This window comes from Theropithecus gelada, chromosome 17, assembly GCF_003255815.1.
Source record: "Theropithecus gelada isolate Dixy chromosome 17, Tgel_1.0, whole genome shotgun sequence".
Lineage (NCBI taxonomy): Eukaryota > Metazoa > Chordata > Mammalia > Primates > Cercopithecidae > Theropithecus > Theropithecus gelada.
This window is the reverse complement of record NC_037685.1, coordinates 90,568,470-90,595,100: the sequence shown is the minus strand read 5'-3', so window position 1 is coordinate 90,595,100 and position 26,631 is coordinate 90,568,470. Positions and strand designations below refer to the sequence as shown.

Here is a 26,631-nt window from a genome sequence, read left to right as displayed (position 1 = left end):
AATAATTATATATATAGTTGTTTGACTTTAGGAAAGTATGTCAGGAGACAATGGGGAGTAAAAGGAGAAGATATAAAAGCACACACAAAGTAAACACAATGGAAAATGGTCACAGGTTGATAATAGTCATTTCCTCTTAAAAGCACCTTTTCTTATTAGTTTGCCTTGTGCATTACCCTCAGCTCTCCTTTCTTTTCACTACACACTGTCTCCCTAAGAGAGCTCAAGCTCATCATAATATAAGTAAGTAAAATAACAAAGATTCACTGTTCGTAAGCTCTTAATATGTGCCAGGCACTCTACTGAGCATTGTACGTGATTTATCTCTTTTAATCCTCCCAATATTTTGTGAAATAGGTGCTGTTTTTCTTGCCCTTTCAACATTGAGGGGGAATAGATGAGGGTTTTAGAGACTAAGTAATATGCCCAGTAACACTGATTGTTAGTTGGGGAGCCATTGGTTTGAATCCAAATGAATGAATTCAAAACTTCTGTTCTCTACCACTTTACTATGCTTGTACTCTTTTCTATAGTTTCAGTTATGACCTATGCTTCTAAGTTGAATGTATTAGTATAACCAATTCCTCTTTACCAAGTTTTAAAACTGTGACTCTATCAGCCCTCTAGACACCTTGAATCAGTTTGTATTTGTATATCTCATGAACATTTCAACTTAACATATCCAAAATTCAACTAGATCCAACTCATTCTACCACCAAACAAAGACAGTTCTGTACTTGGCAAATGATATCAATATATATACAATTGGCTGAGCCAAATACCTGGAAATCAACCTTAACTTTATTTCTTTATAGTATTCACATCCACACAGACCAAGATTTCTCTATGTCTCCTCCTTTCTCTTTTCTATTTTCACCACTTCTATAACTTACTTGGGCCCTGCGATCAATCACATTTTGTCTAGATTTAAATCACTAAACATGCCTCTCGGGTTTGTTTTTTGTTTGTTTTTTGCCTTTAGTCTTGTCTCTTCTCAAAATATTCTTTCTGAAGTAGAAATTTGACCATGTTACTTCCTAGCTTAAAATGACTTCATGACTCCTTTAAAGTCTAAACTCCATAGCATGATATATTCAGCCCTTGGTGAGTCGGCCCTGGCTCTCTCTTCACCTTCACCTCGCAGCATTACCCCTGTTATCTCTTCCTACTCATATCCCTTGCACATTCTTCAAGAATCCCAGCCTTGTACAGCTTTACTGACAGCTTTAGCTGTGTCTTGTCTCTTTTGGCAGCTCTGGCACTCTTAAATCGGTTCTTTAAGTCTCAGGTATTCTGAGTCTTCTGTGACTGCTGTTCCTTCTCTCTCTGTCCCATGCTACATGCCCACCACCCTGTACCACATGCTGAATATCTCTGTCATAATATTCATCCTATCGTGTTGTACCATTTTTACCTGTCTTCCTCCCCTTCTCAGAGGTAAGCACCTTTAGGTCAAGAATCAACCTCTTCCTTCACATTCTCTTCCTCAGTTATCTTCTTTCCCTTTCAAGAAAATTTTTAACTTTCTTGTATTATCAATGTCTGCAAATTCCTCAATTAAATAGAATAGGCTCATAGCGTGATAAAATATTTTCTCCCTCACTCCTCTCAACCTTCTCCCAACTTCCCAGAGACAATCACTTTTAATTCTTAGTTATTTCTTCTGATATTTATGTGTTCCCTATTTCTAGATAATAACATAAACTGTTATGTATCAATTTTTTATTTTAGACATTACTGAGTTCCTGATTTAGTTCCCTAATGCCCTCTCACCACTAATCCACCTTGTGTACCCCTCTTCCTTTACCCCATTGTCTTTCATTGTATCACAGTTGATGGTCAACAGAATGACCAGTGTTTATAATATTGGCAGTATGTAAATATACCTCATTTTCTTTATTTTTCTTCTTTTTTTTAACTTTTAAGTTTTTTTTTTCTTTACCCCAAATTTTAGTAATCCTTGTTTTCTGTCTTAGTTTGTTCCTGCTGTTATAACAAAAACACCTTAGACTGGGTAATTTATAAACAACAGAAATTTATTTCTTGCAGTTCTGAAGGCTGGAAAATACAAGATCATGATGCCAGCAAATTCTATGCCTGGTGATGGCTCACTCTCTGCTCCATACATGGTGTCTTGCTGCTGCGTCCTCACGTGGTGGGAGGAACTAACAGCTTCCTCGAACTCTTTTATAAGGCCACTAATCCCATTCACGAGATTTCTGCCCTCATGACCTAATCACCCCATAAAGATCCTACCTTTTAATACAATTACATTGGAGATCAAGTCTAACATATTCAGACTGCAGCATTTCCTATGGGACAATCTAGGTTTTGCAAATGGTCCGACACAATAGATTTGCTATCAGTTCCATGGCCATTACTCTGTCCCATGGCCCAGTTTCCTCCCATGTGATCCGTGTGATCTGAACTGGCTGCTCTGAGACTGAGACATCCTGGGAATTCCTTTTACCACTTTGCTTTCTTGTCCCTTGTCCTTTTCTGGATGCCATGTTTTCCTCTTTCTTACTCTTCTACCCCTCTTGTTTTGGTTTTGCAAAAGCACATCTTGCAGTCTCTTTCTAAGACGGCATGTATAGACACTCGCATGTTTGAAAAATGTCCATTTCCTATCCTCGTCCAATTAACAACATAATCATTTCTTCACTGGAAATAATTTCACTTCAGAATTTGGGAATCGTTTCTTGCCTATCTTTTGGAATTCAGGGTTACCATTGAGAAATCCAGTCCTAGTCTTATTTCCTTCCTATGTATTTGACCTGTTTTCATTTGTTTACTTGCTTTCAGCATTCTATAACTTTTAGGATCTTCTTTGCATCCTTAGTTATCTAAAATTTCAGTGCTGTACCTTGGCTGAAGAAAATGGAATAAGGAAAGAGAGTTCCTCCTGGATCACTGACTTTTTTCTCCTGTCCTTTAAATTTAGGTGGTTTCCAAGATGCCACCTCTCCTTATTCAGGCATTTACTTTTCCAAAGTGCTGAATGAGTATTTTTTACAATATGGAAATGACTTCCAAAAATACTACCCACGTTTTTGTCTGAATCTGAGGCCACAATTTCCAGCTGTCTTCCAGAAGTTATCTGGAGGTCCTTGCTAGCACCTTCCATTAACATGTACAAAAGGAAACTCATTATATTTTCCAATCTTTGTTCGCCATCAAAATCAAAAATATTTAAATTTCATATTTTCTTTTCCGCCAGCCATAGGCTGCAGAGATCTCAGACATGTCCTTAGCAGCTCCGCCCTCTTTCGATTCCTAAGACCTATTGATTCCACTTTAGAAATGTCCTTAACTCTCCCTTCTCCATTTCCTTTGACACTGTGCAATTTTTAAAAATATCATTTACAAATTAAGATGATATGTTATTCAGATATAGAAAGCTTTGACTTTTGCAGTTAGTCTATTTAAGAGTTTTCTCAGCAGGGGAGAAACTATAAATATTTTTAATATAAATTATAGCTGGAGAAATTGAATTCTGCTCTACAAGAAAAACTGACTAATTTCAACTTCTCTGGTCTGTGTTAGAATATTGTAAATATAAATCATTTAAACACCTTACTACACCTCATTTTTTGTTTTTATTCATACTTTTTACCTTCCTACCTGTTATTCCTTTTGCCAAGAATGCTATTCCCTCTCCAGTCCCTAACATGAGTAATTCCTGCTTATTCTTCAAGTCATCATTCACTAGGAAGCTGTACATCTCCAGTAACTCATATATACACATTTTTTGCTTATGAGAGCAGAAATGCTTTCGTGTTTACCCTTGGGGCCTAGGTATCTCGGTGCCTAGTAACATCCTGGCACACAGTACCATATGCATCGGTCTTAGGTATCTTTAGTGCCTAGTAACATCCTGGCACACAGTACCATATGCCAGGTGAACATGTGTTGGTTGAATGTTCTAAATGCATTTTTAACATTTGGAAGAACATCTTCATATGTCCTCATATTACACTTCGGTTTATTTCAAGAGTCTGTTTGTACTTCAAGTCAGAGTTTTTCTTAGAAATGATGTTATACCTAATGAAGAACATAATAGAATACACTCTAAAAGACTTCCTTCGGCCGTGCGTGTTGACTTATGCCTGTAATCCCAGCACTTTGGGAAGCCTAGTGCTTCCCATGTGATCCGTGTGATCTGAACTGGCTGCTCTGGGACTGGGACATCCTGGGAATTCCTTTTGCCACTTTGCTTTCTTGTCCCTGTCCTTTTCTGGATGCCATGTTTTCCTCTTTCTTACTCTTCTACCCCTCTTGTTTTGGTTTTGCAAAAGCACATCTTGCAGTCTCTTTCTAAGACGGCATGTATAGACACTCACATGTTTGAAAAATGGCAGATCACATGAGGTCAGGAGTTCGAGACCAGCCTGGCCAACATGGTGAAACCCTGTCTCTAGTAAAAATGCAAAAATTAACTGGGCGTGGTGGTGCACACCTGTAATCCCAGCTACTTGGGAGGCTGAGACTGGAGAATCACTTGAACCCAGGAGGCAGAGGTTGCAGTGAGCTGAGGTCATACCACTGCACTGCAGTCTGGGCGACAAGCAAGACTCCATCTCAAAAAAAAAAAAAAAGACTTCCTTCATTTGTAATATATCTAAAGCAGTTCTTGAAACATTCAATAATAAGCGGGCATTTCATACATGTCCTGTAATTTACTATGGATTTTATCTGTGAATTTGTTTCCCTATATTTTTATAACACTTAGCAATTTACCAAGTGCTTTCATTTGTATTTTCTCATTTGATTCCCTCATTAACCCCAGACAGGTATTGTCTGTATTGCATATGTCAGGAATGATTATGTAAATAATAGTCTGGTGTCTCACAGGTAGTTAGTTGAAAGCTCAGACTAGAATGCAGGTTGTTTTACTTCATTATTATATTCTTCCCCTTATGCATGTGAGAGTGAAGGCCAAAAATAGCCATCTGCTCTGGGGGATGACAGCAGGGGTAGAGGTTCCAGGTGGACAGTGATGGACAAGAGAAAGAATGTTTGTAGAGAATCACAGGCAGTTGCCTTTAGCTAAAGAATAGGTTGTGATGGTTGGAAGTAAGAGGTAAGATTGGAAACACAATTGAAGTCATTGTTGGAGTAAGAATAAGAGTTTGGACTTTGTCAGAATCCATTTGAGTGAAAAAAAGAAAATTAAAAATAAAAATGAAAAAAGGAGTTGGGACTTTATATTGTAAGAACTGAGATATACTGAAACTTTGTGACTGGGGGAACTGAAGATCATTTCTGCTGTTGGACTTCCTTGTCAGTAATGCATGGGCTGAATTAGGGAGAAACTGGAAGCAAGGTGACTAGGCACCTCATGCAGTATTCCAGGTAAAAAATAATTCAGTTCTGTTCTACCAACATAAAGTGTAGTTAGAAAAGGAACAGCAGATTAGTTCAGGAGATAATGGGGAGTTTCAATCTATAATATTTGACAACTAAATAGATGTATGTGACAAGGGAAAAGGAAGAAAGAAAGCTGTGTTGTTTAGAATGGTGGCGGGAATGTACTCCCATCTCTTCCCTAGACCCCTGTCCATCTATGACCTTTATTCTCCTGCATAACCAACCCTTCCAGCTGACCATCTTAGTTAAGTTAGTCAGCATATATTTAGCTAATTTAGCCAACGTATATTTGTTGAACACTCTCTATGTAATAGTTGCATTTTGCCAGGTGTTGAAGATAAATGAAATCTATAATCCCTGCCCTCGGTGAGCTCACGATTTAGAGGTAGAAACAGTCACATAAACAATACAACATTGTAAAAAATTTATTGTTTTATGTATTACAGACCACTGGGACACAGAGGAGCACCTAGTTAGGTCACATGGGTTAGGAAAGGATTCTCAGTTCTCTGTTTTGAAGGAAGGGTAAGAGCTAGCTTGGTGAAGACAGTGAGTCAGATGTTCTGTGTAGATACAATAGCATGTTCAAAGGCATGAAGTTAATAAACATGAGACTGTGTAAGTTGCTTTGTGAGCCTAAAGCTGTGAGCCTAAGAACAATGAGATTATTCTAGTGAACCATAATACAGTTATCACACTCTGATAACTTAACATTGGTACAATGTAATTATCTGATATCCAGTTATATTAAAATTTCTCCAGTTATCCCAATAACGTCATGTATAACTTCTTCCAATTCAGGAGCTAATCAGGGACTCCTCTATACTTAATTGTCATGTCTCTTTAGTCTTCTTTAATCCAGAATAGTTATCTAGCCTTTTCTTCTCTCTTTCTCTGTTTCTTCCTCTCTTTATCTTTCATGATATTGATACATTTTTAGATCCTAGGCCAATTGTGTCACAGAATGTCCCTCACTTTGGATTTGTATGATTGTTGCCTCACATTCAGATTCAAGTTCAATATTTTTGTGCAAAGTGCTACACAGATTAAGTTGTGCATCACTTCAGGAGGCAATTGCTATCAGCATGTTCCACATTATTGGTAATGTCAAATTTGATTATTTGGATAAGGTGGTATCTACCAAATTTCTCTATATCCTGTTCCTCCACATCCTTACACACAATAATTTTTGAAGCCATTGACAACTCCTGCCTGAATCATTTCTTACTATGTGAATTGTAATGTGGTGAATTTTGTATTTCCCTCATATCTTTGACATCTATTAGTTGATGCTTTTCTTTAAAGAGGAACTCTCCTTCCTACATTTTTATTACTATGTATTTTTTAGTATCACTATGGATGCATGATTCTTTTTTCCCCAATGTGCAATAATCCCATTCCCATCATTATTTATTTGATACTCAGTTGTCCTAAATTTGGCCAAGGCAATGTTTCAATCTGGCTTCTCTGTCTTTTCAACATATCACTATCTATTTTTGAGCACTTTCTTATTTTCTGTCACAACAATATGTTTCTGACTCATTTCACACTTTTCTTGGCCTCAGTTCTAGAATCAGCCATTTCTGTAAGCATTGTCATTCCTTTTAGGGAGTAATGGTATGTAGAAACCAAGATCTTAGGGAGAGAGAGGTAATTGGAAACCAAGATTTTAGAGCTAGTAATGGTAGCTAGAAACCAAGATCCAAATGCTCATTGATACTACTATAGTGTTACAGGAAAAGGGTTTTGTTTGTTTGTTTTGTTTTTTTAAGGCTTGAGTTTACATTAATACCTATAAATCCAATCCAACCCTTCATGGTTCTTTTTCTTTTTCTCCAATTCCATATTTCCATTTTCTTTCCCACAGTGAGCACATCAGCACATTTACACATCTGCTCCACCTTTTATACACACACAATAGTCTCAGAATCACTACATCAATACCACTACCAACAACAAATTTAAGAAGAAAGTTCACATTTTCTTTATAGATTTTTCCCTTAAACTTTATGCCATTAAAGTATTCAAAAGTTACTTGGGTTTATTCTTTTTTCCCCTCCTTTATAATTAATGCTATCAATTTGAAAACATGTTTATTTGTTTCTATTTGATTTCAGTACTAGGATTTTTTTTCAATCTCATGACTGCTTGAAAAAGATTCAAAATTTTAATTTTAGATTTAGAAATGTTTTCTTTTTCTTTTACTACCTTAAATATTTGACATTGCCTGCAGTTTTTAAGGAAAAAATATAGTTGAATTTGAATATAAATTTTCAAATAGCTACTTATTTAACTGTCTGAAATATTTAATGTATTTAGTTAAAATAGCCATTAAATCACTTAGAATTACATTTACTGTAAATTAACAACTTCCAAATATTCTATTTCTCACCCACCTTTTTTGATAACACCTACAAGGTTTAGTACTGTTCTAAAAATATGTAACAGCAGCAGATGGAAAAGTGGCTGATACATATTTATATTTATATATCTGTTTATAAACTGTAAATGAGTATGTTATTTGTATTCTACTGCAGTCACTTTTCATCTTTGTAAAGGAATTGTGTATGAAAATGGAAAAAAAAATAAAAAGTTCGAAGGAAAATAGCTTTCCATTATTTTAAATGTAGCAGTATACCGGCCATACAATTTCATAAAGAATGCCTGCAAGTTACCTTGTCTGGTCGGACAAAAAATCCTTAGTGCTTCCTTGAATTTGGTTTGGGCCAGTAGTTCCTTTGAAACTTTTTCTCCTGCTTTCTTTGAATACTATTTAACACTGATAACTATAAATACTTAAAAATATTATAGGCATAATCTGTTCTTTGTAGAGATAATTGGCTCTATATCCATGTCTTTCGTTAATTATATACAAGATATCAATTTAAAGTAATCTTAATGGAATGCAGTCCTTTTTAGAGAGCCTCTTTTGATTTATTTTTCATTATAGAAGATAAATTTATACATTCTGTAAAATTTTGTAGTGATTGTTCTGTGTCACCTCAAGTCAGGGGATGATTATCTTCTGATATGAAAAATCAATTGTTGGAAGCATGTTCACAAAAGTTAGCATGGAAATATAATTTCATAAGTTTAGACAGCAGAATATCAGTAACAACAAAAATGCTCTCCGGGCCTTGTGTGGTGGCTCACGCCTGTAATCCCAGCACTTTGGGAGTCTGAGGCGGGCAGATCACGGGGTCAGGAGATTGAGACCATTCTGACTAACATGGTGAAACCCCATCTCTACTAAAAATTTGAAAAATTATCTGGGCGTGGTGGCGGGCACCTGCAGTCCTAGCTACTCAGGAGGCTGAGCAGGAGAACAGTGTGAACCTGGGAGGTGGAGCTTGCAGTGAGCAGAGATTGCGCCACTGCACTCCAGCCTGGGCAACAGAGCGAGACTCCGTCTCAAAAAAAAAAAAAAGAAAAAAAGAAAAAAAAAAACACTCTCTTATGCCTGGTTGACTTTAGAATATAGGATGATGCCTTGAAAATAGCTCATTTCTACAAAGGAAATGTGATTTATGATAACTGAAGACTCAAACATGACTAGAACCACATTCCATTTAAGGTAATTATGCTGTTGGACTATAAAAGCAGTGCTCTGAAGTGAATCAGTGGAACTCAGTCCTCTTTAGTGCACAGTAACATAGGCACTAATGAGGCCCTTTTCGTTAAAAGATAGTTGATTTATGAGAGAGTTACAGTCCTGTCTTATTTTGAAATTGCTAGCTTAGTTCCGGCATCTGATCTTTTTTCTCCCTACCATCACCATCACCAGTTTCTGTGGAGCTTTGACATTGCTATGGTAACCCTGAGGGCTGATGGAATTCCCTGCATCTCTTTTCACAGAGGGTGATGAGACAGGAGTGATGGATAATCTGCTGGAGGCCTTGCAGTCCGGGGCTGCCTTCCGCGACAGAAGAAAAAGGACACCGATGCCGAAAGGTGAACCCTATATTTGTTTCATGCTACTTTCTAGGGAGCTATCACAGAGAAAGAACCTGTTTTTCTCATTCTTTTAAAGTCATGTGTCAAGAATGCAGTGCCGTGGGCAACAACTGTTCAGAAGTTTCATAAGTTTGCTTAATCCCTTGCACAGACAAATGTCAGAGAGATATGCATTCCAGTTGGCCGATGTCAGTAGCACATTAACAAATCAATGCACTGAACCTAGAAAATCCTGATTAGTGTGACAAGTCTCATCTAAAGAACCATATGTACCTTATCCCAGTGGAGTTTACAGTAGCATAATTAAATGGGAAGTAAAAGTCATAACATTATTGCTTCAAGTATTTAAGGGTATTGAAGCATTACTTTGCTGCCAGAAATACTTAACCTTGGAAAAAAGTATATCTAATACTGTTTTCCTTCTTGAGATACATAGACCTCTATATTAAGTTTATTTTATATATTTTTTAACAGATGTTCGGCAGAGTCTCAGTCCAATGTCTCAGAGGCCTGTTCTGAAAGTTTGTAACCATGGTAATAAACCGTATTTATAAATTGCACGTTCTTCTTATCTACTTTTATCCTATTGATCTGTGATTTTAGTAGACTGCTGTGAAATTCTCAAGTTTCAATATAACTAAAATAGTAAAAATGTGTGCATGTACATATTTGCTATGAGATTGTGTACTCGTATTTTTCATCCTTATATTATTGCCTTGAGGTTGTGTCTTAAGTTCTTCTATCAGGTCTTTAGTGAATTTTTTATTATTATAATTATCTGAAGTTAACGTTCAATCATTGCTCATCAGTGTTATCCAAGGCACTCTTTCTCATAACACTTTTTAAAATAGTGGACTTACTATAAGTCAAGATACAATTTGAAGTATTGAATCTGTCATCTGTTTTAATCTCTCACATTCACCAGTGTAGTTAGAAATAGCTTAACTGGCATTTTGGCAAAATCATAAACGTAGATGAGCTTCATGTGGTATTATTGTGGAAGGATGTGATAAAATCACTAAGAAGGTGAATTAACTTAGTCTCTGATATTCATCTAAGATGGACTCCTCTCAAAAATCTCTAACCAGTCCTCCATGCCCAACCTCATAGAACTCTCTGCTCTGTTCAGGGTGCCATTTCATGTTGATTGGGTTTTATTTGCTTTAGTTCTTTTCCCTCTGTGTTATGTCCTTGGGTCCTGCCTACCTTCCACAGTCAAAACATATTCATTGATTGTGAGTGCTGTTTTTCAGAGTGAGATTGTCACTAATGTTTGCCAGATTTATAAATGTAAAACAACTTGACAGATTTTGTACAAGTTTTTTGGGTGCAGATGAGTTAAGTAGAATTATTAACATGTGACTGAGAGAAAAACCTGTGCCAATTTCTAGGGAAGCCTAAAATAATTACGAGGTAAATAAGAAAAAGACATGGATGTAATTATCTTTTAATAGGTGTGTGGATCCTTACTGCCTAAGGTAAAGTATATATAGTAGGTGCTTAACAAATGACAGTAAAGGTAAGAATATACTGCAGTCTCTTAAATAGATCTTTTTTGTGTTTTGTCTTGCCTTTCTCTTGTACAGCAATACAAACAGGAAGAGTTGGAATAAGTCAGAGAAGTTCACTGTGAATAATTAAGTAATTCCTAAATTTAGGGTTATGATTTAGAGCCCTTGTGACATATTTTACAATGGCAAAACCTGTAGAGAGGAGAACTATCCTGATCTTAGGATTATTTTGTATTATCCATGAATAAATGGAAACCCAGAGAGGCTGAAAACTTCCTAAGAGTACAGAGCTGGTTAGTGACACAACTGTGACCAGAATATAGTTCCAATTCCTATTGTATTTCTTTCTTGATTTTGTATATGTACTTCAGTTATTTTTTTATTATTAACAAGATAATCAACTCAGCCCCCATTTTAAGTCATTAACAAAGAGCCACAGCCAAACACAATGATTGTGATATGATTAATGATACGCATATACCATTCTACAGTTAACTTAAAATATATATTTTTAGATACTATTTGGGGCAAAATTAGTTCAGATAACTTTGTACACTGATCTTGGAGAACTCAGCCTTGTGACTATAATATTAGTAAAGTGTCTGGGATATAATGTCTCAGATGCAATTACTTATAAATTGTGATGTTTCTGTTTATTATATATACAGCAGATGAGCACTGCATTTTTATAAAGCTAATATGTACTGGCTTAAGTTCTAAGGCTGTTGTGATAATTAAGCTAGTAGATTATACAGCAAGCCAAACAAGATATATCAAAAAGATCAAATTCTCTGTTCTAATATAAATGTGATGGGTTCCTACATTTTTAGAAATTATTTTCTATTCATATTTCTGTTGTGTTTTCCCTTCATATTTCTAACCAAGTAGAAAGAAATCCAAATGACCAAATTTATCTTAAGAACTATGTGTATGTAGATTTATTGGACTAGATGTTGAAAAATGCAGGATTTGGTTAAGGAAAATGTCTTCATTGAAAAAAGTCTAGTGATTGTTTTTACTATGGGATGACATTTTGGAGTTCATTGTGTAATCTATTTCTAAAAACTACTTTGTTTTCATTGAAAATACTAACCCTACAACTGACCTATGTGATTGAAATGTAAGATTGAACTTACTTTTTAAATTTGCTTTTATATACTTAAAAGAAAATTGATGTCTAATATTTATATTTTCTACAAGTATATATTGTTGATATTGATCTCATAACTTATTTTTAAAGACATAAAAGATTTTCTACAGCTATTTGAAATTCATTTATAGGCTATGTAAAATAATAATAATATTAATAATAAGCTAATGTTGACTGAGATATTTGGCTTACTAAATGCCAAGCACTATGATGAATGTCTTATGCATATTACCCATTTAACCTTCTCAAACATTTCTCTCAGAGAGTCAATATTGTTATCTCCATTTCATAGTTGAAACCAGTCAAGTATTAAGCAGGTCTGATAACTTGTTTAAGGGCATGTAGTCATGTAGTTAAATTTTGAATGCATGCCTATCTGACTTCAGAGTCCAAGTTGTTAATTTCTTTGCCATGCCATACTCTTAACATAACTGCTTGAATCCATGTCTAATTCACTTCCCATCCATGAGCTAATGACTTATGTGCGTACTTCTTTTAGCTTGTAACATAAAGTTGATCAATTGAGACACAGCCTCTCAGAGGTTCTCCAGCCTCTGGTGTGCCTCATCTCTTCTTCCCAAATTTAACCACTAGATAGCACTGTTTTCCTAGTCTGAGGTTTAGATTATGAAAATAATCTAGAATTAATTATGACCACTTTTTATTTCTTTTAATAAAGTCAGTATTAAAACATTTATGATAATTTTAATAAACCTATGCTCTGTTAGAAATATTATAGAAGACTTGGGTAAAAAATAGATATCCAAAGCCCAAATTTGAGTTTATTAGCTGCAGTTTTAATTTTTTATTGTCTGTATATCTTTTGCTGTCTGTGTATTGTCTGTGCTTTCTTAAATCAAAGCTATAGTCTCAGACTTCTTAGGTTTCTTTTTATATAGAGAGCGAGCGTCTTTTATCTCAGAATAGAAAAAAAAATCTGCTAAAGTATCCTCCTGGTCGTTGGGGCTAAAATGTCCCTATATGTATTTTAGCAAACTGACCTCAAGCATTCTAACTTCAGTGAACTTCAGAAGCAGACATCTCATGCACTGAATCATCCAGCCTTTGTGCTGTGGTCCAAACATCTACCAAAAACACTTTGGTTACAAGTTGTACCTGTTCTCTTTTGCTTTGGCTGTAAAGCCACAGGCAGAAATTAAGTATGTGCTAAATCTTTATTTATTCAGCAAAATTTATTAAGCGGTTGCTAAGCACTTAAGATTTATAGATACCTTCTAAGAATGCACCATCTAGTTGAAAGACAGAGTAGTAATAATTGCCCTACTTGTGGTAAATGCCAGGTTAGAGTTAACACAAAAAAATTTGACAAGAAAGTCAGAAAGACTGATCCAGACTTCATGAGGACAGTTTAGAGTTGGCTTCTAGAAAGGATCTGAAATGCAAGCTGAGACTTGAAGGATGAATACAAATGAGGCCAAAACCCAAGGACAAGAGTGAGCCTAGCAGCAGCAGCAGCAGCAGTAGCATGTATGCACTTTTTCAGGATGCCCTTTCTGAACCCCAGTCTGAACCTTGTAGAACTGTACATTCTGGCGACACCCTAGTCTTCCCATTTTATAATACATACTGTCCTGAAGATGTTTTTATTCAGTGTCTGTCACACTACTCATGAGTTTCATCAGAGTGGAAATAAGGCATAAAGGAGCATATCTGTCTTGTTGACTGCTATAACCCCAATACTTAGCTGGATTGGTATCAGGCATATAAGTGTTTATAAGAATGTGTTGAATGAACAGACATGTTTATGTTTATACTTGAATGGAACTATTAATGTATATATTAAGGAGAAAAATCAAATCTCTTAATGTCACCCAAATAAGTGGAATTTGATGTGCCAGTTGCTAAAGTTCCAGCTGTGAACACAGTTAACCGCTTCCCATCTCCTCCCTTTAAGTTATCTATCATCAAAAGGAGATATTTGATTGTTTGGTCTATGCATAGCTTCAAAGAGTTGTTGGATCAGATGTAGGGGAGGTTCGATTTTGATTGGGTTACTCACTTCTTAGAAGTGGAGGGCTACTTATTAAATATCTTTCACTTAGTCAAGCAAAGTGTGGCAACATTAAAACAAAAGAACGTATTTGTTGATGAGTACAGGGCATTATCTATTTTCTTTATTCAACACAGTCCAAACCTAAAGATTTTCTGTAGTCTACAGAAAATAGTAAAATTCCTTCTTTTAAATCAAGATAATTAAAATATTTGTTACTGCATTTTAATAAATATCATACTATGGGGTTTGAGTGTTAAGAAATCAGCTGGCCAGTTTAAAATAAAGTACCAGATGGGGAAGAAGTATATTGCGAGTCTGACACCACGCCAAGAAATTTGGACTGTTGAGGTTTTTGAGCATGAAAATGATAGGTCCCCATAGTTTGTATGGAACTAAAGTGTAAGTGAGAAGGAGGGATTGAAAGGACTTCATGGCAAACTCTGTGCCAATATGAATCAGCTGCTAGGGTTGGTGGAAAAGTCAAAGAGGGGAAGACAAAAAAAGTCAAAAGGAAAGAAGCCCAGCCTAGAGCTCTAGGTTAAGACACCCTCACAGATAATTGCTAATAATTCATAAGCAAGTGAGTTATCTAAAGGAGAATCTTTAAAACAAAAGAATGGCAAGTTAAGGCCTGAACTTTAGGAATGGCGTCAGGTGAGTAATGAAGTGAAGGAGAAGCAGAAAAGAGATCAAGAAGTTGGGAGGAATTACGCAGTGGTGGAGCCTATACAATGAAGGTTGAAAGAAGACTTTGATTTTCTCATTTGTTTTTCTTTTCTTGATTGTTTTCTTTGTAACCTCTGGTATACCACTGAGTGACTAGTGTTTTTCAGGATACATTTATTCCTACTCTCCTAGGGACTTCCCTTCGTCTGTACGCTCTGTAAACTCTCTGTAAAACTTCTGTGACAAAGGCTCCACAGATGTGAATTGTTGAACCACACCTTATGCTGCATCTGCCTGCAGTTTGTTTGCATCCTCATTAGGTGGTTCTCTTTTCATAAGTGGTACAGTGGGATTTTTTTTCCAGTTAAATGGATAGAGAGTAATCAGAAAGAATTCTATAAACTATATGCAATTAAAACCCCTAATGATAAAACTATTTAACTGTGACAAAATAAGATAAAACATAATCAAAATTTTAGGCAAACAAGTATTATGCATTTTTAGAGAGCATCCATAACCTAAACAAAATCTTGCTATATTATCTTTACACTAAATCAATTCTTAATAGCCTTAATTTGGATTTGATTATCTATTTTTACTCTTCCACTTATATATGGCACTTTGAGAGATTTTTATAGAAATAAGATTGTATTGCCTCCAGGCACAGCTGCTCTGCCACTCTAAGATTTGAAGTCAGAGTTAAATGTGAAGCTGGTTAGATATCTTTAAATTAGCATATTTTTCTAAGGGAAGCACACAAGACAGGCTTCGTTGTTGATATATCAAAACTCCATATAGAGCCACCTCTCCCCCATCCCCAATCCACTCTATCTTGGGTCGCCTTGTTTCTTGACCTGCCTTTTCTCAAACAGCAAGAGTTTGTCTTGAGGCAGAATTAGGAAATTTCTAAGGTTTCCATTGGTGTCTACTGAGTACTAACTGCCTTAAATCTTCTTTGGAAACCATGAGGACAACTCTATCGAAGTAATGAATGAGTGCATGTTGACAACTCTATGGAAGTAGTAAATGTTGACAACTACCATTTTCATTTATTTTAACTCTTATCTTATTTTGAAGTAGAAAGAGCATAAGGAACAATATATTAAAATTACTTGATTTTCTAAATGTCATTGGCCTATTTTCTTGAGAGTATTTTTTTGTTCTTTTCTTGATGAACTTATGCCTGCCAAATAACCTAAGAAAGGGAGCTATTAAAATACTAATTGTTTTTGACACCCTTACACTTGGGCTTTCATGCAGAATCACATGCTACCTGTAGCTGTCAAAAGACTTAAATATTTTTTAAGGAGATTTTTCTAGGCCAGGAATGTAAAATAATTTGGATGATTTCACAACTTATTCAAACATCAGTCTCTTATATTTACCATGTAGTCAAGCAAAAGGCAGAACAGACTCAGCAGGGCTCCCGCCTAGGTAAGGATGCCCTGTGGGTAGACAGGAAAGGCTCTTCTTATCTAATTTATAGTCAGGGCAGGACAACCTTTTGGCATAGTCATTATCAAACAGACTCTTAAGCATGAACAGGTTAGAAAAGTCTCAAGTAGTGAAGACGTGAAGTTGTTTTAAAAGGACATTTATGCAAGAAATAGCAAATGTCTTTCATTTAATGAGCATTCACAAATTCCTATGCTGAAGGCTGGAATAAATTTAGTGAGAAGGAGATAAAGAACTGTATTGTATAAGGAAAGTAATGTCCTTGACTTCCCTGAAATGGTTGTTATGATTAATATGTCTCTTGTTCTGCTTGTGTTCCATAGTGGACTCTAATTATTATGATCTTTTTAAATTGTTTGCCCATTCTGAATCTCTCTCTTTTCTCGTAGCAGAAGTTCAGAGTCTAAGTTTATAAGGAATCAATGGACAGACTTTAGAAGCTCCTTGAACTCTGAACTTTTGTTTTAAATTTTGTGCTTGGACTTTTAAAAAAAACTGGTGAAAGGATATATTGATTTCATCAAATTTCTCCCAAAATAAAAATCCCTTTTAAAAGAGGATTAAAGAATTACTGATTTTGTCGTTTGATTACTGATTTGTTATACATTGTCTCTGTTTCTATGTGTTGTGTAATTTTGCATTACTTAAAAGGGAAGCCATTTCTATGATATTAATACTTGTTTGCCATTTGAGAACTAAACTTTCATGGGCATATCAAATGCTTGGTGAATCTACAGTTTTAGAGACAAATAAATTGTTTAGCCTAAACAATTACAGTCCAACAAGGTGGTGCTACTGTGGAGGTTCACTGAGCATACAGAAGAAATGACATCATCTGTACTTGGGATAGTCTTTGGTCTTACTGGATCTCCCAAGCTGGAAGGAGTGCAGGGCTCATCTGGGTCATACAATTTGGAAGGAGCAAGAAAGAAAAAGAGGAGCCAGAGGAGGAGCGTTCTCCCCTAGGAGCCACCAGTGACACAGAAGTTGGGAAAGGGATGGCGTTAGGAGATATACCCAATGTAAATGACGAGTTAATGGGTGCTGCACACCAACATGGCACGTGTAACAAACCTGTGTAACAAACCTGCACATTGTGTAACAAACCTGCACATTGTGCACATGTACCCTAGATCTTAAAGTATATATAAAAAAAAAAAATTAGTGTGGGAAAAAAAAAGAATAGTCACCAAAGCCACATGTTCAGAAAGACCAGGTAGAAAAAGGATGGATTAACACCTGAGCACAGGTTGGTTCGAAGGACCCAGGTATCACTGCTTACCTTGAGAAACGCGGTATTGGTAGAAACTGAAGCCAGGTAGCCTTGGCTGGAGGAGGAGTGGAGCTGTTTTTTCTTTCTTTCTTTCTTTCTTTCTTTCTTTCTTTCTTTCTTTCTTTCTTTCTTTCTTTCTTTCTTTCTTTTCTTTCTTTCTTTCTTTTTTCTTTCTTTCTTTTTTTTTTTTTAAAGCCTAGATATGAAGAAAAGAAAAAGTAAGGAAATAGCTGGACCAAATGGCTTGTGATTTAATGAGCATATTATGTTTATTTGCCATTCATATGACAAAGGCTTTCCTGTCTTTGTATTCTGAAAGGAAGTGTTAATAGCTCTGGAGGTGTGGGGTTAAGACTTAGGGGAGCAGTAGCTTAGGTTAGGTTCCTGGGGAATGGGATGTGAGAGCATAGGTGCAGAGCACCTGGACAGTTACAAAGGAAGGATGTTTGAACAGAAGTGGTGGCAGACCGCAATTGAGGGAAAATTCGGAACTCCTACCTGATAACACCTGTTTTCTCTGAGAATTAGGAGATAAGGTCTCTTCCTTAAAGTCATAGTCTCTGGCTGGGGGAAGGAGGCAAGATCAATGGGGGATGATGCATCTTCTCTAAGGAATGTCAGAGGAAAGTGATCAGGGAGACACAAAGTAAGTTTTACATTAATTGCAGAGGGAGATGATTACTTACGTAGTGATAGTACAGTGTGTGAAATCCATGGGAAGAAAAGTAGCCAAGGTGCCTCCCAGGCCCTGTGAAAAAGGGCAGATTGTCCCCAGTAGCCTAAAGGTTCTGAAAAGTAATCTCCGCGTGTGACCACAATGCTCAGTTAGGCAGTAGGCAGACTGGGTGTGCTATAGAGCACCAGCCAAGCAGTCATCAGATTTTCTGAGAGGATGAGATATTTTGTGTTTTGAAAAGTGTAGTAGTTATAGGAAAATAATGAAAACTCTTTTGGATTATAACCATGTGTGGTTCACCAGTGTTTTTGCTGTTGTATTCCATCTGTAGTAGACGTTAGGGCAGGGATAGGGGGACCCTACTGTAGCTGAATTTCTTCCAGGCATGTGCCAACTGCATTTTGTGTCTGAAATCTTTTCTAAGAAAACAACACTTGGTATTTATTTATAAGATACCATTGGATTTATATTTTACTTTATTTGCCCTCCTTAAAGGTCAGTTCCAAGTAGCCACAGATACAGAAACCACCTTTTAAAATTGCTGTCAGTATAAAAATAAATAATTTGCAAAATATCTTACACATAGTAGGCACTTTAAAAAAAATAGCAGTAGTCATTCTTATTCAGTAACTATTTGTGAACGCATAAAACTAGCCAGATTTTCAAACACTGTTTCTACAAGTGAATGGTCTGGCAGAGGAGTTTGACCTTGAAAAACAGTTCAGAGTCAGGTTTGGGCTTTGAGTTCAAACAGGTCTTGGTTTAAATTCTTGACTTACTATCAGGGTGACTGTGGCAGGTTATTTGTCTTTACATTTTTCTTTTCCTCAGCTATAAGAAGAGAAATTACTCTATGTGTTTCATAGGCTGTTAGGAAGACTAAATGAAAGTGTGTGAAGGTGCCCAGATTTGTGATGTAGTGCCTGGAATTGAGTAGCTACTCAATAAATTCAAACTATGCTGGCACTTCCTCATTCCTTCCCCTTCTTCACTTTCCTTCTGTGATACATTTGCCAATAGAAAGTTATTGTAAATCCTTCAACGAGAATGGTACATAGAATGGGTTTAGTAATTGGAGACATGGAAATTAATTTTCTTGCCGTGACTATGTCTTGGACTGTACTTAAAATACATGAAGTAATATGAACTAGTTTAGCAGAAAAAAAGTTGAAAATTAAGACTATGGAGAATTTTGCTTTTAAAATAGAATAATAAAGATATTTTTTACCTCCTTTTGTCCTTGGGAGTCAGTCACCACAGAGCCACCAAGAGAAAGAGTCACAAAAACAATTCCCAGTACCTGTAGCATCAAGATATCTTTAATCTGGAACAACAATATATAGAGACAGGAAAGATGGAAAAGATGATGATGCGAGGGTAAAGCTGGAATCCTGACGTATTATTTTCCTAGGGCTACCATAGCAAATTAGCACAAATTGGAAGGCTGAAAACAAAACTTTATTGCCTCACAATTCTGGAGGCTGGAAGTCTGGAATAAGATGTTGGCAATGCTGGTTCCTTCTGGCAGTTCTGTGGGAGAATCTGTTCCATGCCTCTCTCCTAGCCCTGGGCGTTGCTGGCGGTCCTTGGTGTTCCTTGGTTTGTTGCTGCATCACTCCAGTGTGTGTCTCCATCATCACATAGTGTTCTCCCATGTGTCCTTTAACTTGTCATGTGGCCGCCTTATAGGGACACCAGTCATTGGATGAGCACTCAACCTAATCTAGTATGACCCTGAGTTTGCCTGATAACATCTTCAAAGATCCTATTTCCAAATACAGTTGACATTCACAGGTACTAGGGGTTAGGATTTCAACATTTCTTTTTGAGGGGACACAGTTCAACCCACAACACCACAGGGCCCCAGTGGCAAATGGACTGATCCATCCCTCCCAGGACTCTGAGAGCTCAGGAATTATTGGGGCCAGGAACTGCTGACAGAACTAGTGAGCCATACAGCTGAAAAATGGGACTGGAAAAGGAGCAGTTCAGCTACCATCTAGACAGTCTGACTCCGAAATCCAGAATTTTAACCATTATGCTGTACTGCATCAACTCACTTCCCTTTCCGCCACCCTTCCAGGAGATCAGAGATTTATCATTTGAAACAATTGCACTCAAGAATCTAGAATGGGAATATGAAACAGGAGCGAGATTTCTACTGCAAACAGAGATTATGTAAACACAAGATGACCTAAAGAGAAAAAAGTGGAAATGAATGGAAAAAGCCTCTTCTGACTCCCTTCTGCCACTTAGTTCTTAGCATACAGAAGCCAAGTTTATGTTCCAAGCAGATGACAGAATACATCTCTGGATATAATAAACAATCTAGAGAACAGGCTTTCTGATACTAGTCTGCTCCTCTCCACAGTACTAGCTCAGAGCAAGAGAGTTACACAGAGAAACCCATTAGCTGACCAACTTACTTATTCACACAAAATGTTTGCTCTTAAATATTAATTTGGGCCAGGAATTCATTAGCTAACATTTGAGGAAAACATTTAACATGGAGAAAAAAGGAAAAACAAAGGAGCTCTTAATAAAAAGAGGAAATACGAAGAACAAAAGAAAAATTTCAAGCAAAACACCACAATTATAATTTCAGACATATCAAAGACAGTTTTTTTTTTTTTTTTTTTTAGTGATGGTTTCTCTCTGTTGCCTAGGCTGAAGTGCAGTGGCATGATCATAACTCACTGCAGCCTTGATCTCCCAGACTCAAGCCATCCTTCCACATCAGCCTCCTGAGTAGCTAGGACTACAGGCATGTACCACCATGCCCAGCTAATTTTTTTATTTTTTGTGAAGACAGAATCTCACTATGATGCCCAGGTTGGTCTTAAACTCCTGAGTTCAAATGATTCTCCCTCCTGAGCCTCCCATAGTGCTGGGATTCAGGTATGAGCCACCGTGTGCAGCCTAAAAGACTATTTCAATGATGAAAGGAAGAGGATACATGCATACACATATGTGTGTGTGTGTACACACATATATGTATATATATATGTATATATACATATGTGTATACACATGTGTGTGTATATATACACATGTGTATACACATATATAAAGATGTATGTATGAAAAAGAATTAGGAAACAAGGATCTCTTGGATATGGAAAACAAGGTAGCAGAAAAAAATTAGTACAATATTTGAAAAAGCATAAAGATAGAAGGTTCTTGGAGATTGTTTTGTCTATTTATTACTGTTTTAATGGATTACACAGACTGGGTAAGTTATTATGAACAGAAGTTTATTGGCTCACAGCTCTGGAGGCTGGGAAGTTCAAGATTGAGGCTGTGGCATCTAGTGAGGGCCTTCTTACTGCATCTTCCCATGGTGATGGGCTAAGGGAGACCAAACAGGTCTGGACTCATCATCCTTTGGAAGGAACCTATTCTCACAATAATGGCATCAATCCATTAATTAAGAGATGCCTCATGGCCTAATTACTTTGTAAAGTTCTCATGTCACAATACTACTGCAATGGCAATTAAATTTCAACATGAGTTTGGGAGGGGACAGCCATTCAAAGCATAGCAGGGAAGATCAGGGGAGAATGTGAAACTTACAGTTAATCTGAATGATCATTTGTACAATTGTATTCAAAAGCTTTGGGGATAATTTTAGAAAGCCTTAATGATAGACACTAAAAAAAAAAGATAATTATTAATTTTAGAAAAAAAGACATGATATATGATTATGGTACACTGTTTGGCATAGTCCTAGATGCTATTTTACTTTGCCATAATAATAGAAACATTGTAACCAGACTTTAAAATGGTACCCAGTGATCTCTGCCTCTTTGTTTTCACACCTTTATATAATCCACTCCCCCCCTCAAACATTGTTCCAATTAAATATGGCAGAAATGATATCTCACTAACAAGCTTGGATTATAAAAGATGCGGCCGGGCACAGTGACTCACGCCTGTAATACCGCACTTTGGGAGGCTAAGGCGGGCAAATCACAAGGTCAGGAGATTGAGACCATCCTGGCCAACATGGTGAAACCCCGTCTCTACTAAAATACAAAAAATTAGCCGGGCATGGTCACATGCGCCTGTAGTTCCAGCTACTCGGGAGGCTGAGGCAGGGAAATTGCTTGAATTTAGGAGGCAGAGGTTGCAGTGAGTTGAGATTGTGCCACTGCACTCCCGTCGGGCAACAGAGCAAGACTCCGTCTAAAAAAAAAAAAAAAAAAAAAAAGATGCTGAGGCTTTCATCTTGGGTGCTCTGTTCTCTCTCCCTCTTCTTTGGCTATGGGAGACACCATGTTGTGAGCAGCCCTTTGGAGAAACCTAAATTGTAAGGAACTGGAGCTTCCATCTAGCAGCTGTTTGAGCTTCTAAGTTTATCTCTATTAAGATATAACCAGGAGCTGAAATCTCTTCTTTCATTTGGTTATCTATCTCCTTTTCTCCTAAAATACACTGGTTGTACTTTTATTTTGCATTAATCCTCTTCACTTTCTCTCTTCCAATACTGTATATAAACCTAAGGAGGAATTTTCTCTGTTCTAACTCTCAGCTTATCATTTTTATGTGATCCAGAAATTAAAGTGCTCTTCAATATGCATTCCTAAGGAGTGATAGGGATGATAGGAGTCAATAATGGTAGTGCCACTAGCTCAGGATAATAAATGTGCTTTTGCATATAAAATGAACACCCTTCCAACCTTTTCTTTTGTGTTCTATAGATAACATTGGCCAGTGATTTTGCAGTACATTTCTGAATTATTTTCTTCCCTTGTCATTCTTAATGTGCAAAAAAAGAAAAACAAAAAATGATAGAAATGAGCAATAGAGAAAAATCAAGTACCACTGTACTTTTTGCTTTTTAGAGCAAAGGTACCCTTCTGGTAGTGTGTAAAACTCTGATAGATAATGTGTATGCACTGACTCCTTAGTAAGCAAGAGGGTAGGATGAAATTAGCATTTTGAAACACTGATGTTAGTTATAATCATTGGCTTTTTTGTAAAGAAGTGACTTTTCATATATTACACTGATCTCATGAAAGCCAGGGATATAGTTAGCATAGCTGGAACTGTGGTTTGGAGGGGAAATGATGGTTAGACAGCTTGTTATTTTGTCTAGGTAAAGAGATAAATACTAAATATTTTTCTACTTTTAAAGGGTTTATGAATTTTTTGAAGCAGGAATTGACATGCATTAAAAATGCTATAATGTCTTATTGATTCCCAAGCAAATTAGAAATTATTAGTGTTAGCCATGGTGTACATTATTGTGATGTGATGGCATTTGGCCTAAACAGTTTTACCATTTATTAACACTAATATTGGAATAAATGAGAATGATCATTAAGTGCTATGTACGTGATCATTTAAGTAATCATGCTTGCCGTCTCCTTCTATTAGTCAAACCTCTTTGGGTTAATTAGTCAGAAGAGCTGTCTTATTCCAATTTCTAGAAGAATAGTGAAACAAAGGAACACTGAGATATACCAAAGAAAACAATAGAGCATCACTCATTTACCTCATATATTGACTTCATGTACCCTCACCTAGTTCGTATTGCCACCTTAAGGTTAAAAAAAGTCTGACAACCTTTTTTATTTTCAGATAAGATAATTAGGCCTATTAAATTACATTTGCATACTTTCCTCCGTTAAAGCATGTATGCAGCATAACAATGCTAATATGATATGCAAATAACAACAAAGTACACATTTACCAACATATTCATACTGAAAAATGAACTAGTAAATACTGTTAGGATTTAGCATTTAAAAATGTTAAAACATCTTGTTGTATTTTAGCTCTGACGAGCCAGTAACTCAATCTATATAACTTCAAGTCTACAAATATAAGAGACAACTAAGAAACTTTTATTATCAGCTCTTTTATTACTCACATCTTGTTAATATAGTTACTCTGAAGAGTTTTTAAGTTGATATTTGATAAACCATGAACAGAGTTTTATTAAATCCAAAGTGCTATTTTATCACTGGATGGAAAGAATATGTCATAACTTTTTCTTAGTTTTCCCCATGCACTAAAGGAGGAGAAAATAGAAAGTAAAAGATCTTTTAAAATTCTTTGTTATCTGTTATCAAGCAGCTTCTCAAATGAGAGTGATGATGTATGCTCTATTTTTTAATATGCCAGAAGAAAAAAGTGAAGGGCATAGTGGATTAAGGAAAATCTCTGACAGTCTTATAGGGCAAAGTCCTGCCTGAGACATCTCCCAGGACCTGTTTCTACACTTGCAGCCTTTGACAATAGCAGCCTCTCTAATAAGTCTCAAGGCTTTCATCACTTTTTGTTTTTTGTTTGTTTGTTTATTTGGTTTGTTTTGAGACGGAGTCTTGCACTGTCTCCTGGACTGGAGTGCAGTGGCGTGATCTCGGCTCACTACAACCTCCACCTCCCAGGTTCAAGCAATTCTCCTTGCCTCAGCCTCCCAAGTAGCTGGGATTACAGGCACACACCACCACACCTGGCTACTTTTTTTTGTATTTTTAGTAGAGATGGGGTTTCACCATGTTGGCCGGGCTGGTCTTGAACTCCTGACCTCATGATCCGCCCACCTCTGCTTCCCAAAGCCACAGCGCCCAGCCACTTTCATCACTTTTTAAACACTGGTCTCTCTGTTTGCTACTCACTTACTGGAAGCTGAACACCGCCTATTACTTTTCATTCTGTTAACTTACTTTCTCTTCATTTACTGATCCCTGTTCCCTTTCCTTGCCTAAATATAAGAAGTCTTGATCTGCTGAGGGTGAGAAAGAAATGTATTTAGTGATGGGATGAAATAATACAAGTCAGTAACTCTAGGTACTATGTTGTAGAAATGTGATATTTCCTAGAAATTAACTCTGTGTCTTCTACATATTGTTTTCATAACTAGAAAAGGGGTTTTGAGAATAATTAAGTTATTTGTGATTAGTTTTCATATCCTGCTGATACCACTCTCCTTGTGGTAGTTTCTGTGCCCCAGGCCCATCCTTATATGTTTTCCAAAGTTTGCTTTTTTGTGTTGTAGGCCTGTATGGTTCACCACACACTCTACTAAACAAATCTCCAGTTCTATCTATAATCTCTTTGTATTTTTGCACTAAGATCTTCTTTAACCATGTTAAAAAGGTATTTTTCTTTCAAAAAATGCCAAGCACTATTTCAAAACCAGAAATAAAAGACTATAACTGATCCAGATGTGGTATTTCATGCCTGTAACCTAGCACTTTGGGAGGCTGAGGCAGAAGGATAGCTTGAGCCCAGGAGTTCGAGACCAGCCTAAGCAACTAGTGAGATACTGTTTCTACAAAAAAAAAAAAATTCAAAATTAGCCAGTTCTGGTGGCGTGCACCCATGGTCCCACCTACTCAGGAGCCTGGGTTAGGAGGATCAGTCAAGCCCAAAAGGTTGAGGCTGCAGTGAGCCATGATCCCACCACTGCACTCCAACCTAGGGTGCAGAGCAGACCCTGTCTCTTAAAAAAAAAAAAAAAAAAAAAAGAGAGAGAGACACAGAGAAAAAAAATTATTACCTCTGTGAAGCTGAAGCCCCCTCTTCACTAAATTACTTGGCATTGTGTATTGAGATTTAGGAAGGTTTTTTAAATTTTATTTAAACTTACCATATACTCCCTAGCTTCTTCCTTCATTTTAAATGTAAACTTTATATGGTAGAATCACATACATACGGAAAAGTAAACCATCCTAAGTATATGGCTTGATGAATGTTGATTAAATGAGCTTGCCTCTATAACTAGCACCCAGATCAAGAAACAGAATTTAATTAGAAACACAGTAGCCCCGTGGCCAGTCATTACCTCACATTCCATACATGTCCTGACTCTGAGCATAAACTAGCTTTACCTTGTTCTTTCCAAAAATAGGATTGTACACTTTGTATCCATGTTGTTGTATGAAGCTGTAATTCGTTTATTCTTACAATTGTTTAGTATTCCACTATAAGGGCATATCACGACTTTTTTCCCTTTTATCAGTGGATATTTATGTTGTATCTAGATTTGAACTATTACAAATAACATGGCTAAGAATGTTCTTATTGTGTATGTCTTTTGCTTCTATCAGACATACACCTAGGAGTGTAATTGATGTTTTGTTGGATATGCATATATTCAGCTTTAGTAAATACTGTCCAACAGTTTTCCAAAATAGTTGCACCAGTTTATACTTCCATAAGCCAGGTATAAGAGTTTTAGTAATTCCAGTAGGGTATCTCAGTGTGGTTTTGATTTGCATTTTTTCTATGAGTAATACGAGTACCTTTTCATAGGCTTATTTGCTTTTGTGGATATTCTATTATGTGAAGTGCTTATTCAAGTCTGTCCTCTGTTATTTCTCTATTAGGATAAATTATTATCATTACTGTTTGTGATGATTTTTCAGTGCTGCCATTGAGTAGGTTTTATTTGTATGTTTTTATCATTACTGATAATAAATACTATTAACTCTGATGTACTGGAGTAATGGGTTGGAAATAGGTGAATGAAAATCAGACAGACCTAAATCCCAGTGGCAAGAAATAGCTGGAACCTCAGATGGGTTCACACCTCCTTCCCCAAGGGTTTTG

General features: G+C 36.5%; 1 protein-coding gene across 5 annotated transcripts in view; it reads left to right on the top strand.

Annotated features, from left to right (window-relative positions):
* DIAPH3 (diaphanous related formin 3) overlaps window positions 1-26,631 on the top strand; it is a 506,048-nt gene that overhangs the window by 388,677 nt on the left and 90,740 nt on the right. For 4 of the 5 annotated variants that reach the window (XM_025364744.1, XM_025364743.1, XM_025364742.1 and 1 more), the window contains 2 exons: window positions 9,226-9,321; window positions 9,799-9,858. In XM_025364744.1, coding sequence (XP_025220529.1) covers window positions 9,226-9,321; window positions 9,799-9,858 — 156 coding nt within the window. Of the gene's footprint in view, window positions 1-9,225; window positions 9,322-9,798; window positions 9,885-26,631 lie in introns of those variants that run through there. The other variant, XM_025364745.1, reaches the window with a different exon arrangement.